General features: G+C 38.2%; 6 protein-coding genes across 10 annotated transcripts; 3 read left to right on the forward strand and 3 right to left on the reverse strand.

Moving 5' to 3' along the window:
• Positions 1-19: 19 nt before the first annotated feature.
• Positions 20-1916, reverse strand: Larp7 (La related protein 7). Its single transcript, XM_066291955.1, has 4 exons — positions 1568-1916; positions 776-1508; positions 443-719; positions 20-390 (listed from the first exon to the last, which is right to left on the reverse strand). The coding sequence occupies exons 1-4, from the start codon at positions 1737-1739 to the stop codon at positions 88-90; spliced, it is 1485 nt and encodes a 494-aa protein (XP_066148052.1). The 5' UTR covers positions 1740-1916; the 3' UTR covers positions 20-87.
• Positions 1917-2077: 161 nt separating this feature from the next.
• Positions 2078-4046, forward strand: Rpt4 (Regulatory particle triple-A ATPase 4). The gene is made up of 7 exons (XM_066292280.1): positions 2078-2424; positions 2482-2601; positions 2723-3022; positions 3078-3287; positions 3371-3471; positions 3526-3740; positions 3794-4046. The coding sequence occupies exons 1-7, from the start codon at positions 2331-2333 to the stop codon at positions 3930-3932; spliced, it is 1179 nt and encodes a 392-aa protein (XP_066148377.1). The 5' UTR covers positions 2078-2330; the 3' UTR covers positions 3933-4046.
• On the reverse strand, positions 4037-6256 carry LOC136344632 (E3 ubiquitin-protein ligase arih1-like). Its single transcript, XM_066292279.1, has 4 exons — positions 5889-6256; positions 5128-5840; positions 4778-5076; positions 4037-4661 (listed from the first exon to the last, which is right to left on the reverse strand). The coding sequence occupies exons 2-4, from the start codon at positions 5815-5817 to the stop codon at positions 4148-4150; spliced, it is 1503 nt and encodes a 500-aa protein (XP_066148376.1). The 5' UTR covers positions 5818-5840; positions 5889-6256; the 3' UTR covers positions 4037-4147.
• Positions 6257-9952, forward strand: LOC136344631 (ubiquinone biosynthesis protein COQ9, mitochondrial-like). 5 transcript variants are annotated; one of them, XM_066292275.1, is made up of 7 exons: positions 6257-6392; positions 6475-6597; positions 8501-8778; positions 8829-9041; positions 9122-9331; positions 9394-9432; positions 9694-9952. In XM_066292275.1, the coding sequence occupies exons 2-6, from the start codon at positions 6546-6548 to the stop codon at positions 9427-9429; spliced, it is 789 nt and encodes a 262-aa protein (XP_066148372.1). In that variant the 5' UTR covers positions 6257-6392; positions 6475-6545; the 3' UTR covers positions 9430-9432; positions 9694-9952. The 5 variants fall into 5 exon arrangements, with proteins under 5 accessions (XP_066148372.1, XP_066148373.1, XP_066148371.1 ...); XM_066292276.1 differs by having other exon boundaries at positions 6287-6392; positions 6511-6597; XM_066292274.1 differs by lacking the exon at positions 6257-6392 and having other exon boundaries at positions 6399-6597.
• MED27 (mediator complex subunit 27) lies at positions 9444-10711 on the reverse strand. The gene is made up of 2 exons (XM_066292281.1): positions 10012-10711; positions 9444-9904 (listed from the first exon to the last, which is right to left on the reverse strand). The coding sequence occupies exons 1-2, from the start codon at positions 10601-10603 to the stop codon at positions 9609-9611; spliced, it is 888 nt and encodes a 295-aa protein (XP_066148378.1). The 5' UTR covers positions 10604-10711; the 3' UTR covers positions 9444-9608.
• Positions 10712-10835: 124 nt separating this feature from the next.
• Helz (Helicase with zinc finger) lies at positions 10836-16147 on the forward strand. Its single transcript, XM_066292271.1, has 9 exons — positions 10836-11125; positions 11320-11525; positions 11579-11691; positions 11740-12149; positions 12286-12551; positions 12608-12943; positions 12995-13287; positions 13472-13698; positions 13758-16147. Exons 2-9 carry the CDS (start codon positions 11320-11322, stop codon positions 15732-15734), a joined length of 3828 nt encoding a protein of 1275 aa, XP_066148368.1. The 5' UTR covers positions 10836-11125; the 3' UTR covers positions 15735-16147.
• Positions 16148-16237: the final 90 nt, after the last annotated feature.

The following is a 16237-nucleotide window of genomic DNA, read 5'->3' on the forward strand; positions in this document are numbered from 1 at the left end:
AATTTTACAGGAATAGAACAACTTTTAAACTATTATATTTAAGTAATACAATAATCAACTAACTTAAACATAAACTCACTAATCTAATCAATCATTTTCATCGAATCTTATGTGTTTATTCAGCTCCTTCTCAGCTCTCTTCAACAGCTTATAGCGGCCCCGAACTTTCTTCCGGCTTTTTTCGAATTTCACTTCTCTATCAGCCTCAATTTTCTCCCAATATTTCTTCTCGTCTTCACCACTTAATAACGTTTTCTCCCCCTCAAAATCGTGTTTGCAGAAGTCATTAGCAGCCTCGCTTGTACCGAAACGAACATATACCTCCTCACTTCCAGATGGTAATGGAATGTCTACATATTTCACTTCTGAAGATATGGCTTTCAGTTCATTCTAGAAATGATTATTGTTAGTTTGTAGTTATAAAATAGAGTTGCTCTGCTACCTTTAGTTTCTTGACATCTACACATGGCTCAGATAATTTGAGTTTTACAATCACTCCTGGAGTGAAATCAAGCTTTGGGATCTTTTCCTCAATTTGCTCATCTTTGTTGGTGTCAATATGGTAAGGCTCTCCTGTATATTGATATACTCTATCTTTATCCAAAGTATCCTTTTCAGGGTTTTTAGAATGTTTCTGTTTTTTTAAATACTGCTTGAATTCCTTCATTTTTTTTCTTTGCAAATTCAAATAGTAATTTCGAAGCTTTTTCCATTCCTCCCTAAAAAACTTAAATAAATAAATTTTCAGCCAAACCAATAACACCACTTTAAATACTTTGGAAGCACTTGCATTCCTAAATCTTTAATAAAGTTCTTTCTTTTATCCTTTTTGCTCTTCTTCCTCTTTTTTATTTCTTCAGTTTCTTCCTGCTTTGTCACCTCTTCTTCAGGAACTGAAATGGCTGGTGGTTCTTTTTGAGCTTCTGTTGGAACGGTTTCATTACATGTTTCAGCTGTTTTCTGCTTTTTAGAGTTTAAAGGCTGATCGGATTCTGCCTTTCTTTTTTTTCCATTTTGTTCACTAGATTCAATCTCATTATCTGTACATTCTGTACCCTGTTCTTGTTCACCATTTCCTTCAAATGTGGCAATACTCATTAATACTTCGGGATCAGTATTGGGGAAGGGAATTTTACACCCAATATTTTCAAAAAAGGAAATAGCAGTTTGTGCCTCCAAACGCGTCTCATATTCTATAAATGCAAAGCCTTTATTTGCTCTATTGTGCTTATATTTTGGTATAGAGACATAGATGACTTTGCCAAAATCTGAGAATAACTGAGAAAGACTTTCGTGTGTAGCATCAGCCTTTATATTTTCCACATATACCGTACGACGCTCAACATCCAAATCCATTTCACCTTTGAATGGAACCTTACGGAATATTTTTGCCTCTTCTTTATTCACACCAATAAGGTCCGACTTTCTGAGGGCTTTCTGAATGTCCTCAGCTGTACAATTTAACTTTTTGATCTTATTGAATTTCAAGAAAATATTTGTGTCAACACCTACAAAATTTATGGGGTAATGCAAGTTGAAATCATGAGGTTTTTGGGGATATATTTACCATCATCACCTCCACAAGAAAGTTGCTGCGATAGGTAACGGTCTTTAGATAGGTTGGCGTCGCTGAAATAAAATTCCATTTGCTGTAAGATCTTGCTGTAAAGATGCTTTTTCCGGTGGCGAGATTTTTTAGGCCGGTCCTCTGGAGGGGCTTCAAACTCCCCTTCTCCCATTGCAATTAATAGGGTATATATTGAATTAAAAGGTTTACTGGGTTATTTTAATTTAATGTAAAATTATTATGATTATAAGCAGAAAAAACAAAAATACGAATTTGAGTCCACAAAAGAGTTGTCAGAAATGAGGACCGTGAAAACGAAAGATAAAAACGTATTGCAAAGATTGAGAGGGAGTATTGGACTAAAAAGAACAAGGAAAGAAAAAAATATTTCTCAGCTACCCTTATTATCTTTATCTCTCTTGCACCAATAGGTTTTACATATTTGATATTTTGCCCCTCTCCCTCTCACAAATGTCATTTTCAATCTTCTTCTTGTTAATCTGTCATATACTTTGTTGAGTTTTGCTCGTCATCTATTGATATCTTCCTAGCCTAAAAAAAACGTAAATTTTTGATTTATCATTTCGTTCTATTGTATTATCCCTTGAAATCCTTTAACTTATATTTATCCAAGTAGACAATCAGCGATATTTGAAATCCTCCAGTACACAAAATACGCGATACCTCCCTTTATCGGTTCAGACCAATTTGGGTTCGCCTTCATACAAAAACACTGCAGCCCCTCTGACAAAAAGCCATCAAAATGAGCTCTGTGGAGGTGGACCGCGAAAAGGTCCTTCAGGACTACAGAAAGAAGTTGATGGAACATAAAGAAGTCGAATCCCGATTAAAAGAAAGTAAGCAGTAATGTGATTTATTTTATTAAATACACACTGATTCCAACTATATTGCAGTGAGGGAGCAGTTAAAAGACCTCACAAAACAGTATGATAAATCAGAAAACGACCTTAAGGCACTACAGAGCATGGGACAGATAGTTGGGGAAGTTCTGAAGCAACTTACTGAAGAGAAATGTAAGTTTTTCTAAGAATTCTCACAAACCTGTGACTTTTTATTGCGCAATAGTTTAATTGAAATGGGGTGCATCCATATATCTGACGATTTAAAATTGATGAACACGGATTTTCTTTTTAGTCATTGTCAAAGCTACCAATGGCCCTCGCTATGTGGTTGGGTGCCGAAGGCAACTTGACAAATTGAAACTCAAGGCAGGAACCCGAGTTGCTTTGGATATGACTACTCTAACTATTATGAGATATTTACCTAGAGAAGTAGATCCATTGGTGTATAATATGAGTCATGAAGATCCAGGAGATGTAACTTACTCTGCTATTGGAGGATTGTCTGAACAAATCCGAGAGCTTAGAGAGGTTATTGAGCTGCCACTACTTAATCCTGAGTTGTTTATGAGGGTTGGTATTACACCTCCCAAAGGTATGAGGTTTAATTGAAGACAAAGTTAAACTTATTGAGAAAAATTATACTTTAGGATGTTTACTTTATGGTCCCCCTGGAACTGGTAAAACACTTTTGGCCCGAGCTGTAGCTTCTCAATTAGATGCCAACTTTCTGAAGGTGGTGTCCAGTGCCATTGTGGACAAATACATTGGCGAATCTGCGAGACTGATCAGGGAAATGTTCAATTATGCTAAAGACCATCAGCCTTGCATAATTTTTATGGACGAAATTGATGCTATAGGTGAGTAAGGATGAAAGGGATATTTCCTCCTCTTTTCCCATGTTTTTTTTTTGTAATAAAGGAATCATTCTGGGTGTTTTTAGGTGGACGTAGGTTTTCTGAAGGCACATCTGCTGACCGAGAAATTCAGCGAACTTTAATGGAGCTGCTGAATCAAATGGACGGTTTTGATTCGCTGGGTCAAGTGAGTTTAGTCAACTATTCTTTACCACTTACTAGCAAAAAAATTATTTCCAAGGTTAAAATGATAATGGCAACTAATCGCCCAGACACCCTTGATCCCGCCTTGCTGCGGCCCGGACGCCTGGACAGGAAAATCGAAATTCCCCTGCCCAACGAACAGGCTAGACTTGAAATTTTGAAGATTCACGCCGGGCCTATAGCGAAGCACGGGGAGATCGATTATGAGGCGATCGTCAAACTGTCAGACAACTTTAATGGAGCTGATTTAAGGTATTTTTCGTTATAACTTTGAAGTGTTAAGGTATTTAGCGTTATCTCGTCAGGAATGTGTGTACGGAAGCGGGATTGTTCGCTATCAGATCTGAGAGAGAATACGTCATTCAAGAGGACTTCATGAAAGCCGTAAGAAAAGTTGCAGATAACAAAAAGCTGGAGAGCAAGTTAGATTATAAACCTGTGTAGAATGACCGTTTGTTGCTTTTATGTTGCTTATATTTTCGGTATTTCGCGGAATGTAGCGTGTATATCTCTTTAAACATTTGCGCTTTCACTCCAATAAAATCCAATTTTAATAGAGATATATTTATTGAAAGAAAGAGTTAAGGTATTAAATTAGCTGTTACACCGTAATTTCGAATCTCCTCTCCCAATGTTTATTACACATGAGTCCTCTATAGCTACTCGCTATAGACCCACCAATCCTTTTCGTAGCCCTCATGGACATGTCTCAACAGGGCCATCTGCCTCCCATCACAATACCTGTTCTTATCTTGCACCTTTTGTTTAACGTCCACCAAATTCTCCTGGGTAATGTCCCTCTCCAAATACTCGCTCAGTAACTCTGTAGCTCGCTCTAAATCTTTTTGGTTTTCCTCAAATATCACAGACTGGTTGGTTTTTTTAAGGTAATACGCGAACACATACGTATACATCAAAGTTTGACGACACTGACACAAAATATCCACCGCGTTCCTCAGGAATTGCACCTCGATCCAACTCATGTTGTGCTGCTGCATTTCCTCCATTTTGTCTTTCACCGCCGCGTAAAGTTTATGCTCGAATTTGAGCGACTGCATATGGTTCATATAACGATTGCAGTAAAATAAATAACGCTGAAGCGCCGCCCGGGATTGTTCTTGAGCGTCTCTAGCAGCTTTTGCTTCATCTTCATCATATCGATTACAGTTGTACCTGAAATTAAATAGTGTGAAGATATTTAATGAAACCCTCATTAAAATAATAGATATCACACCAACAGCCAGGCACCTTTTTGGGGTTTTTAGCTAATTAATCTAGTTTTGACTTACCAGGAGCTGCCATGCGGTTCCCATGGACCCAAACACACCCAACAAAAATCAGCCTTACAGTTCTGGTTCTTGCAAACCATATGATTGCACCCACCATCTTTCTCAATTGTAGCATTACATTTGGGACACTCTTTGGTGTTGGCAGCAATCCAGTTGGATGTCTCTGAATCATCATCACACTTCTTTTGCCACTTCTTGAGCAAGGCACATTTAACTGGATCATGCCAATTTTCTCCACAGTTGAAGCAAAACTTGTGTCCACAGTAACATGTTACAGCTTTTGTATCTACATATGTAACCTGTAAAAGTGTAATGAAATTACACTAATTCTTTAATAATGCACAACTTACTTTCAGTGCATAACTGCAGTCAGGACTGGGACACCATCTTAACAACCTATTGCATTTCACAAAGCTATTTGTGATCAGATGCTGAAACTTCAATTTAACCCTTGAATCTTTCAAGAGGCCCATTGCAGTTTCATCATCAACCAATATAAGGCAGGTGTGAGCAGGGCAAGCAATAGTTTGTCCCACCCCCTCTTCCATTATTTTCGTGCTTAAATACTCATTCCAGCACTGCAGGCAGAATCGGTGCCCACATTGCAACCCTGTCATTTGAGTGGGTAGGTAAACCATAAAACAAATATCACATTCTTCAGTACCCAAAGCCTTGTTGGTCACTTTGGGCTTGGCTGCATTTACTTTCTTGAAAGGATTCACCACCCTTGCTTCCTTAAATAACTCTTCCTGATTGCCATCAAAAAATTTCTCCATGAGTTTCTCCTTGTCCCAATTGAAATAATTCAAGAGGATCCGCGTGGTTGTAGAGGGTATTTGTACCACTACGTTCACCTCTTTAATGCAGTCAACCATGTGTTTAACAATTTCTTCAGTGGAGAGTACCTCATACTGATACTCCTCTTCGCTACTGGGAAAGGCCTTGCTCAAATTATTGTCCATTTCTATGGCAAAATCAACATCATCTCCGCTGGTCTCGTTTCCGGAATCTTCATACATTACTTCATCTTCGTCATTCATGGTTTAAGAGTATCGTCATTGAGCTACAAAAATATTTTAGGATGATTTTTGCATAACTATTGAACATTTACTTCAAAACTGAGTGATTTGGACATCTCAAAACGTGTCACTGGGTGCGAGAAAAACAAAAACATCGAGGAAAGACCGATTTGTTTCAGTCACATTCTTAGATAGTTTTGTGCCTGAATAATTATGAATTTCATGATTATATGAGGAGTTTTGATGATGCAGTTGCGTGAATATTGAATGTCAATATGGCCACCGCGAAGCAAATTAGAGAAACATCGGAAATTGGGGTTCACTTGAATTTGTTTGTCATTTAAACGAAGGTTTTTATCAACTCTTTGACGCCTCGAGTTTCTTTTAGAATAAAACACCCCTTAAACATTTTTAAACAATTATTAATTTCGCATGTTGTCCTTGGCCCCCATAGGCCATTTTGAATTTTACCACATGACGTTTCTTTTCTGGATTGTGATTGGTCAATTTCGATATTAAACAGCTGATAGTCAAAGAAGTTTTTTCTTTTTCAGTGATAAGGTAAAGGAGGTTATATGTTGATTCCGAATTAAACGGTAATAAATCACTCTTTTGCTTCCCGTTTTAGCCCTATTTCAATTCTCCATTCATCAAATCATTTTTAACCTATTTTCGTAGAATTTACTCAATAGAAAAATGCCTATTCTTGAATAGGTCTAAGATCGAGAGATTTCCGAGATTGCAGAAGCATGTCTTTCTTTTCCACTCTCCATTTACCAGCATTGAGAATTGCGTCCAGACGTAAGTAGCTTCCACATCTTTCCATACTAGTAATAACCTTTTGCCCCTCGGTATTCACCAACACTTCCCAACCACTCAGCATTTGGGGTCAACACAAACATTTCTTTGCAGAGGCTCAGCCCCTTTAATCCGAAAAAATGTCAGACTCCCTCAAGGGACTTGCTAAAGCCTTGCATGCCGCCCTGCAAGATGGGAACACTGATTATGTCATGCAATTGTTCAATGATAGCGAACACCAGGATGAAATTAAAAACAATTCCTCAGACGTTATTCATGCAATCTGTTGTCATCTTACTTTTGCAAATCAAAGGACCAACCCTGAAGTGTTTGACTGTTGTCTTAAGCTTATTAATACTATAGGTGTCAGCTCAAACACGGAAGATGTGTTGTTACAGTTGGTAACTGAAATTGAAGAATCTAAAGACACCTCCAAGTTTGCAGCTTTGCTTGAACCACTATATGCGGTTCTTCTCAGAACTTCACCTAAGAAATATACTTCATTTTGCTGGTGTTTTAATGCCATTCAGACATTTTTATGTAACAGCATGTTGCCTGACTTCAGAAACACTAAGGGAACTGAGAGATTTGTAGTTGATGGACAGCATTGTGTTAATAATATTGCTCACCTTTATGAAAGAGTTATAGTTTTTTATAATAAATGTCAGACCTTTGTGGAGTCAGAAGATCAAACTCTTCGGAATGTAATAAGAAAATTTTTGATGCAGCTTTTAGGAAATGTTTTTTCTCATATGAATGCGGAAAGATGGGGACTCACCATGAGAGAAGGAAAAATGTTAAGTGAGCAGATAATTGAGAGAATTTTTCAAAGTCTGAGTGTGGTAGACCCCATTGCTCTGGCTGAATTGTGGTATGATAGGGATCCTAATGATTTCACTAGGGCAGACATTTACAGTCTTGCAAATTATATGTTTTTAATTTATTCAGAAGGTATACATTATATGTCTGTACCAAAAGTGTATACACCTCAATTTGTGCTCATATCTTCCTTACACCTTGCAACTAGTATGTTAGAATCAGGCAACATGGTCGAAATTGAAAATAGCATAAAGCTGACCCTACGTTTCCTCAGACCTATCGCAACTGGGGAGCTCCCATATTATCTCTTAGCTTGTGAACATCACCCCCAGTTCTGTACAGTAGTGACAAATATTATAATCTACAATTACTCTGAGAAACTTCGAAAAGCAGCGTTGCAAATGTTTATTCAGTATTTATTGCGTTTCGAGCCAAAGGCCCTTTATACGATACTTTATAACTTAGTCACAATTATCAATCATAGTGGTATGAAGGGATTTTTAATCACCATCTACAAAGATTCGTTGGACAAACACTTTAGTGAGAAAAGTGAAGATTTGCTGCCGTTCTATCGGGGCCCTAAAATGTTTAGATTGCTACGGAAATTTTGCCACCTTGAAGAAATGGAGAATACCAATTTTATGGATAATTCTGATCAGATAATATCGGCCCTTAACTTGATCAGATATATAATCCTCAAGGATAAGAACAACATCACTCAGCTAAAAGATTTTGTGCCAGTTTTGGAGGAGATATTTTTAGATCCATTGAGGAAAGGCTTGGAATTGTCGAAGGCCCACTATGATTTAGAGATACATAATATAAATAACGAAGAACCCGGCAATGAAAAAGCCTTGGCCAACGCTTACGGAGCAGAGTTTCCCAAGATGAATAAGCTGGAGCGATTGAATTTTCTTAAAATGTCCCGAACTGTCTTAGACGTGATTAGCAGTTTATTAGTTAGAGTTACTGAAGTTATTGAAAATTGAACACAATAAACCATTTTGTCAAGAAAGAGTTTTTGTAGTTCTCCCTCATAGTGTCTCTGTAAGGAACAAAGTGCATTTGTCAACATTTTGTGTTTCAGGTACGTATTGCATAGGGGTTACACAAGCGCAGTACTTTTCAAGTACCCCTTCAAAACAGAATAATACGGAATATGAGGAGGATATTAAGAACAAAATTCTGGCCGCCTCCCTTCCTTACGTTCTAGAGTTGGGCTGGTCTAAGGATTGCCTCGTGAAAGGTGCCGAAAAGGTGGGCTATCCTGGCGTCGCCCATGGGTTATTTGCTCATGGAGCAGGCGACCTCGTACATTACTTTAATACCACTTCAAACTCGAGATTAAAAGAAATTCTACAACAAGTATGACGTTTTAACTTTGCAGAAAACTAACTAAAGAAGGTAAATTTCAGCTACAAAATGAATTTTCCCAGAAACCAGTTGCGCCTGGAAAGTTTGTAGAGTTAGCCATTCAGGAACGATTAAAGTTGTTGATTCCCTATATCCACAAATGGCCTCAAGCCATTGCTATAATGTCTTTGCCCCCAAACATGCCATATGCCCTGGCGGCGTTGTTGACGATGATTGACGATATTTGTTATTATGCGGGTGACAGGTCAGTAGACGTAAGTATGTGATTGAAAATACTACCTATGATTATAAACTGATAATGTTGATCTGTGATCATCAATATGGGGTATTTTAGTTTAATTGGTATATGCGACGATTGGGGGTAGCTGGAGTGTACAAAGCAACAGAGTTATATCTAATACAAGATAAGTCTGAAGGAAATCAGCAAACTTGGAATTTCTTGAGGAGGAGAATGGAGGAAGCAGTTCAGTTGCATGGGATCATAAGTAAATCAGATATTGCTGGCCAAGGCGTAAAGGACCTTGCTAAGTCCACATTTGTAACTGTAAGTTCTTGTAGTGGATTATTTTCTAGGAGTACAAAGTTTGAAATTGTTGCCTTTTCCAGGCAAGAAATATGTTAGGAATGAGCTGGAACAAGTAGCAGGTACGTATTGCAAAGTTTGAAATTATAATATATTTTTCCCATTATTACCTTCTTTTATTTTCCTAGTTATTAGTTAATATTATAGACATCTTGAACATGCCACACATCTGCATTCAGCCTTACAAATATATTTACATTTGAATTTTCAAAATTGTCTTTCTATGCCTTAAAAGTCACTATTTGCACTCTTCATGAAAGGGTTCCAAAGACCTTAAATCCCTCCAAGTAGGGGGCAGATTGTAATTTAAATGTTTTGAGCAGCGTTTGCAGGGAGCACTGAATAAGGTGATATAGCTATGGAACCAGTGCATGAACGATCTCACCGCAAGTTCAGGCATCATAGGGGAATGGAAATGGCACATTGCAGCATGACAATTCTCAGTGACCTTTCGGAACACTTTGTATCTAGACTCAGTCCATAAATCATTATTTTCTGAGAAGTTTTTAACTACTACATATTCAATCATTAGACCTGGAAATAAAGAATGTCAAATTAAGGGTTATAAAGGTCTTTTTAAAATCTTGATTTTCCTTTAACACATTAAAAAAGCCCGCCAATTTCCATTCTGGAATATTTACCTTTAAATGCAATAGTGGCCTTCAACACTCTACCCAGAGTGACTTGTATAACAGGATTAGGCACAAACGGCCGATTTGCGGTAATAGTAACATCATTAAATAGCCTGTCCACTGTAGTAATAAGGTTTTCAATTACTTCAGGGGCAACATTATGATTACTTGTTTGTGTCTTTCTGCGCTTTGTGGTGCTCAAAGTTTTATAGGTTTTATTAAACGAGTTTGACGCCAATATATTCCCAGCAAGAGCACTGTACTCTCGGATTTTGTCAGTCCATTTATAACTGTTCACCAACTGCCCATATATCTGCTGTTTCTCCTGCGTAGTTTCCTGACTTAAATAAGTGGTGTTGCCCAAGTTAAAGGCTCCTGGAGGGGGCGTAAGACTGGCGACATGATTTTCGACATCTCGTAAATTGTTATTTACGGTAGTTAACAGTTCTTGGAGCTCTAGGATGTATTTATTTTCCTTTCCTTCTTCTCCATGATCCGCTCGTAAACCATTACTTACAGATTCGAAGACGCGGCGTACGTTTGATCTGAGAATTTTAAGGGAATTTAGAGCTAAATGGAGGCCCTCCAAATCTCTTTCCATTGTTAATTTTGTACTCAAACTTAGCTAAAATGTGGACAAACAGGAGAGACAACAACAAAATAAACAAATTTTAAAAAAGTCAAATACAAAGTGACAGTCGATTGATCAAGTGACGATCACTATGTAGGAATAAGAGATCACCGGGAGGTTTCGGGTGAGATCGGAATTGATTCTGATTGCTCTACTTACGATTTTAGATAATTCTGACGTATTTTCTCAATAGTGTCAGTCATCTTGTCGTTTGAGGTTAGGTTATGTTGAATTTTGTTTTTGTTAAATTTTTTTCATTATTATTATTATTAAATTTGTATTTGTATTAGTTATGATTTGATAGGTGCCGGGGTTTGGTTTTTATTTCGCACATATTGGCTCTACTGGAAGTACCTTATTTGTAGCTAAAAAATCAACGTTTTTTGCTGTATTTCAGGCTTAGAGGTCTTTTTCAAGAATTCGCCAGAAATCCCTGCACTTCAGTTTGTGCGTTAATTCGCCCAGAATTATCTCCAAGGAACTTGAAACAAGGTGAATTACACCAAATTCCCAAACCATAATTAGATACATAATATTGAGGGACCATCTAAATTATTATCATTTCATGATAACATTGGTTCCAGTACAGCTCAAATTACAATATTAAAAAGTTTCATATTTAAAGCCAAATATTATGACTCACGCCAATTCTCTTGACAAAACAAGCAATGTATTTTTTTTTACAGATGGCTGAAACCATGCATTTTTGCATTTACTGTAATTTACACTTTAAAGATAAAAACCAGCTTAGAGCCCATTGCCAAACTGAGTCACACGAGTCAGTGGTCATGAGTGATGAAGGGCATGATTGGAAGTGGAGACCCCCTCCGCGTGGTCTTAAGTGTAATACATATGTTTTGTGTCAAAACTGGGAGGATCTGGGACATTGCAGGTAGTACCTCATTTTGTTCTCTAATTAGTTACTATGCAGAAATAAGTGTTTAGGTTTGGGATTCAGTGTGTTCAAGCTCATGGCCAGGAAGAGCTTGATGAGTGGAATGAGAGATTTCGCTATAGAGAGATGAAATTCCAGAGGGCAAGAGAGAAGGAGCTTCTGGGTTTGTGAATTGATTTGTCATGTATCCTGGCTGATTTGTCAATTTAAGGAGCTTCATATATTGACGAATTACTAGAAAAATTGGTTCAGTCCCCTAATCCTAAAAGCATAATGCAAGATCATATCAGCGAAGTGATTGTTGAGAGCACTTGCCCTCTCTCTGCAACAGTGTCCTCAAAAAACAATTTCCATAATTGGAAATTTAAAATAAAAACTTGCAAACCCCTTAAGGCAGTTGCCCTCTTGCAAGACTCCTTTAGAATCTACTTTCATATTTCCTGTATTATGGTAAATGACACAAAAGTCCAACTGGTCAACAACCAAGAGTGGATTTCCCCTTTATCCCTTAGAGATATGACAAGATTATTCGAATACTCAGTAATAGTGACATTTAAAGCAAATGTTTTTGGGACTTTTCATCAAAGCATTGTCTTTGATTTTAGCATGGAGCCTGTTTTGGTAAGTTTCCTTTACTCCTGATATAGTGAAAATTCAGTTTTTGTTTAAACTCAAGATAGTTCTTGCATAGAAAACTGTCACAACTTGAGATTCTCCTATGCTTCTGTGCTGTGTGAAATATATGGAAACTTTGTAGGTAAAACATCTTTGTGTGGATTTAATTCCGGATTGTGAGGTGGAAGGAATTAATGAAATCCGTAAGGGAATTACTCTGTCCATAGCTGAAAGATGGACGCCGGATAATTGCACTATTGAGCATTTTCGTTCAGAGTCCCTTAAGCCAAGTAAAAGTCTTGAATTTGAAAACATGTTGAAATCAATATATCCCTGTCCGCAGGCAGGAACGTTTAATTTGTCGCATTCCATAATTGCAGAGAAGAAGTTCACTAGGCATAATTATAGGTATTATACATGCCACCTTTTGTACTTATTAATTTGAAGTCCTTTTGTTGTTTTAGAGATCGCATGCATCAATTGCTTTTTGTAGAGGAAATGGCGCGTTACGGTTTAGTGTCCCGCTACAACTTTTCAACAAAAATGAAGATTACACGAAGTTATATCTTATCTCCCAATGGCATTGCTGCTAGCACTGCCAAATATTCCATTGATGAAGAGTTGTTCGCGCGAATAGAGCTTGGAAGAGACCTTTCTGAGGATACGTCAGAAGGGCGACTGATTTTGATGCACTGCAACTATGTATTTTTAAAACCGTCCCATATGGATAGTCCTGGTTCAAACTGCAAAGTTTATGAGGCTCAAATCGAAGATAAAGGCAAACATACAATATATTTGAGGTGATTTTTATTTACGGTTGGAATAGGTACAGCACCTGTTTTAACTCGTAGGTTGTCGAGTATTACCGTAAAGGAACTCGCACTGAAACCTGATTTTGAAATTGAAGTGAAAATTCAATTCCACTTGAATCGCTTGCCTTATTGCGAGCTGCATTATATTTTGGACCAAATAGGTAATTTTAAGATACTGTTTCCAGATACGTATATTGAGCCGACGATTCCGTGGTCGCCCTCGAGGCAGTGGTCAAGGAATTTAGATTCTCGGCTCAATGTTAAACAGAGAGAAGCTGTGATAGCCATTACAACGCCTCTGGAAGTAGCGCTGCCGCCAATTTTAGTGATTGGTAAGCATCAGTAAATTTATCGTGTGTGCATGTTGTGGAGCTCCAAAGCTGTTTTTCAAGACTCATGGACCCCAAGTCTTTGGCATCCAGGGATTCATTTGATTGTAGCGTAGCCTGTCCCGTGGTGCATGTTTTTCGATGTATTTCGCCAAGTTTTTCAACCCTTCTTTTCAAATCATTGTAGGTCCGTTTGGCACTGGGAAAACGTTTACCCTTGCCCAGGCAATTGGAATATTGATTAAAGACCCACCAAATCGTATTCTCCTTTGTACGCATTCAAACAGCGCCGCTGACTTGTACATCAGAGAATATTTCAATACTTGGTATGAAGATGGAGAAAAAAATGCGCGGCCATTGAGAATTTACTACGAAAAGCGATGGGTGACCACTGTTAACCCGATAGTGCAGAAGGTAGAAATAATTTAGGTATATTGTCACAGATATTGTTATTAGTATTTTTTTTATTTCAGTATTGTTTAATAGAAGAAACGGCAGGAAAACGTTCCTTCCGTTATCCCTCTCTGGACGATTTAGTGAAACATCGTATTATAGTCGTCACATTTTCAACATCCGTCTATCTATCATCAATCGGGCTGCCCCAAAGTTTCTTTACTCACATTCTCCTCGACGAGGCCGCGCAGGCTTTAGAGTGCGAGACCATAATCCCTCTAGCGTTGGCAAATTCTCAAACGCGGATAGTTTTAGCAGGAGATCACATACAAATAGGCCCTGATGTGTTCTCCCCCTTCGCGAAAGAGAGGAACTTGCACATATCTTTATTAGAACGTTTGTACGACCATTACCACAAACAGTTTTCTTGCAAAATATTGTTGTGTGAAAATTATCGGTCCCACGAGAGCATTATTCAGTTCGCCTCCGAATCTTTCTATGACCAAAAGTTGCTATCCAGCAGTAAACAACCAAGACACCCTGATTTTTACCCCTTAACTTTTTTAACCACCCGAGGGGAGGATATTCAGGACAAAAACTCCACTGCATTTTACAATAATTCTGAGGTGTATGAAGTGGTTGAGTGTATATCTAACTTAAAGCTAACATGGCCGGAGGAATGGGGAAAGTTTACGGATCAGTCTATTGGGGTGGTCACCCCCTATGCGGACCAAGTGTTCAGGATCAGGTCTGAGTTGAGAAAAAAAAGAATCGATAACGTGTGCGTTGAAAGAGTTTTGAACGTTCAAGGCAAACAATTTAGAGTGATTGTGTTGTCTACCGTGCGTACCAGGAAAACCTGCATAAGCGGGCAAACTAACGACGCAGACTATGGGTTTTTATCTAACGCTAAACTTTTGAACACTGCAATAACGAGATCTCAAAGTCTAGTGGCGGTAGTAGGAGACCCAGTCGCTCTGTGCTCTGTGGGACTTTGTAGCAAAGTTTGGGAGCGATACATTGAACTTTGCAACGAGAATAAAAGTTTCTTTGGTATGACTTGGACTCAACTGAGATTCCAACTCGATTCGATTGAGCTTAAGAAGATTTACACACTAAATCCATTAGCTCCGGAATTTTACCCGAGAAATTACGTACAGCCACAACAGTGCGTCCCCAATCTACATTCCCCACAGAGATTACCAGCAGTACACCAACCCTATCTTCCGATGTCGCCTGTAATCCTTCAATATCGACCATCCTATGCTCCTTTAGTGTATCAACGCCACACTTCCCCGTTGCTTTTGAGGTCTTCTGCAGTTGTTACGCATCCTTTAGCTGCGGTCCAAAATTCCGTTTCCAACACACAAAAGTTCACTACCGTGCAACACCCAGCAATGAATCCCGTTTTGGAGCAAAGTAGTGCGACACATTTGCGGAAACCTTCGACTGTTAATACAGGGAACAACCTCATACAATTCATGAATAATGTCCATTTCCCCGAAGTTACATCTTTTAGTGATTGTATAAACTTGCTTCCTCACAACACATCTTTGGCGGAAATGCTTCTGCAACCGCAGTCGATGCAAGAGCGATGGTACAACTACCTCAAAGAAAGCAACGGGCTAGAGGCAGCGGAGAAATTCAGATACCTCCTTAAAACCACGAACCAAAAAGGCTCGAAAGTGGCAGACAAAACTGTTTTTGAATGCCTTACTCCGCAATCATGCGATTCTCCTACATTTCACTGGTTCGACAGCCCGAATAATCAACTCAACTTGAATAAATCCGTGTACATACAGAATGATCATTCCATTGGGAATGATCACAACATGCAGAAGGCTGCGACGCGCAAAGTTGAAGACGATGATAGCATAGTTAATTCGGTGCTGGAGCTAGATGATGATGGGCTGCAGAAGCGGTTGAAAGAAGAAATTGCCAATTTGAGCGTTAATTGCAATGATGAGGGTAAAACTTTCGTTGCAGATCAGTTCAATGGTAACCAGCCGGTGACGGTTGATGGTCCTAAGTTCCATAAATATTTCCACGGAAACTAAAGAAGCTTTTTCGTATTTTCAACTTGTCATGCAAGAATAAGTGTTTTAGAGTTAGTATGAGTTTCTGTATAGCTAAATGTGAGATATTATATGTGTTAGAACTGTTGTATGTCCATTACAATGGAAAGGAGCTTCTACGTCGAGGGAAAATCTTTAAATTGAACTAGAATGGAGGCATTCCCATGAATTGAAGTTAAAAAGTATGTAATTTGTTATCCAGTATTATTGTCCTTTAAGGTGTATTTGGTAGGTGTATAGAAACGTGTACATATGTAGAAATATGTTTCATAAACGTGTATTACAAATTTTACCAATTCCTATTATATCAAGTATTATTATGCCTTAATTTGCGATTTTTACATTATCTACATGTTTAAATTAACTTCCTAATAAATAAAGAGGAGTTCTTGGTATCTGTTCAATGCAGAATTTTTGGTGTTTATTAGTAAATCTTATGTAAGCAACTGGAATGTCTTCGAAAACCGTTAACAATAATTAGCAAT

The sequence above is a fragment of the Euwallacea fornicatus genome, chromosome 17 (assembly GCF_040115645.1).
Source record: "Euwallacea fornicatus isolate EFF26 chromosome 17, ASM4011564v1, whole genome shotgun sequence".
Lineage (NCBI taxonomy): Eukaryota > Metazoa > Arthropoda > Insecta > Coleoptera > Curculionidae > Euwallacea > Euwallacea fornicatus.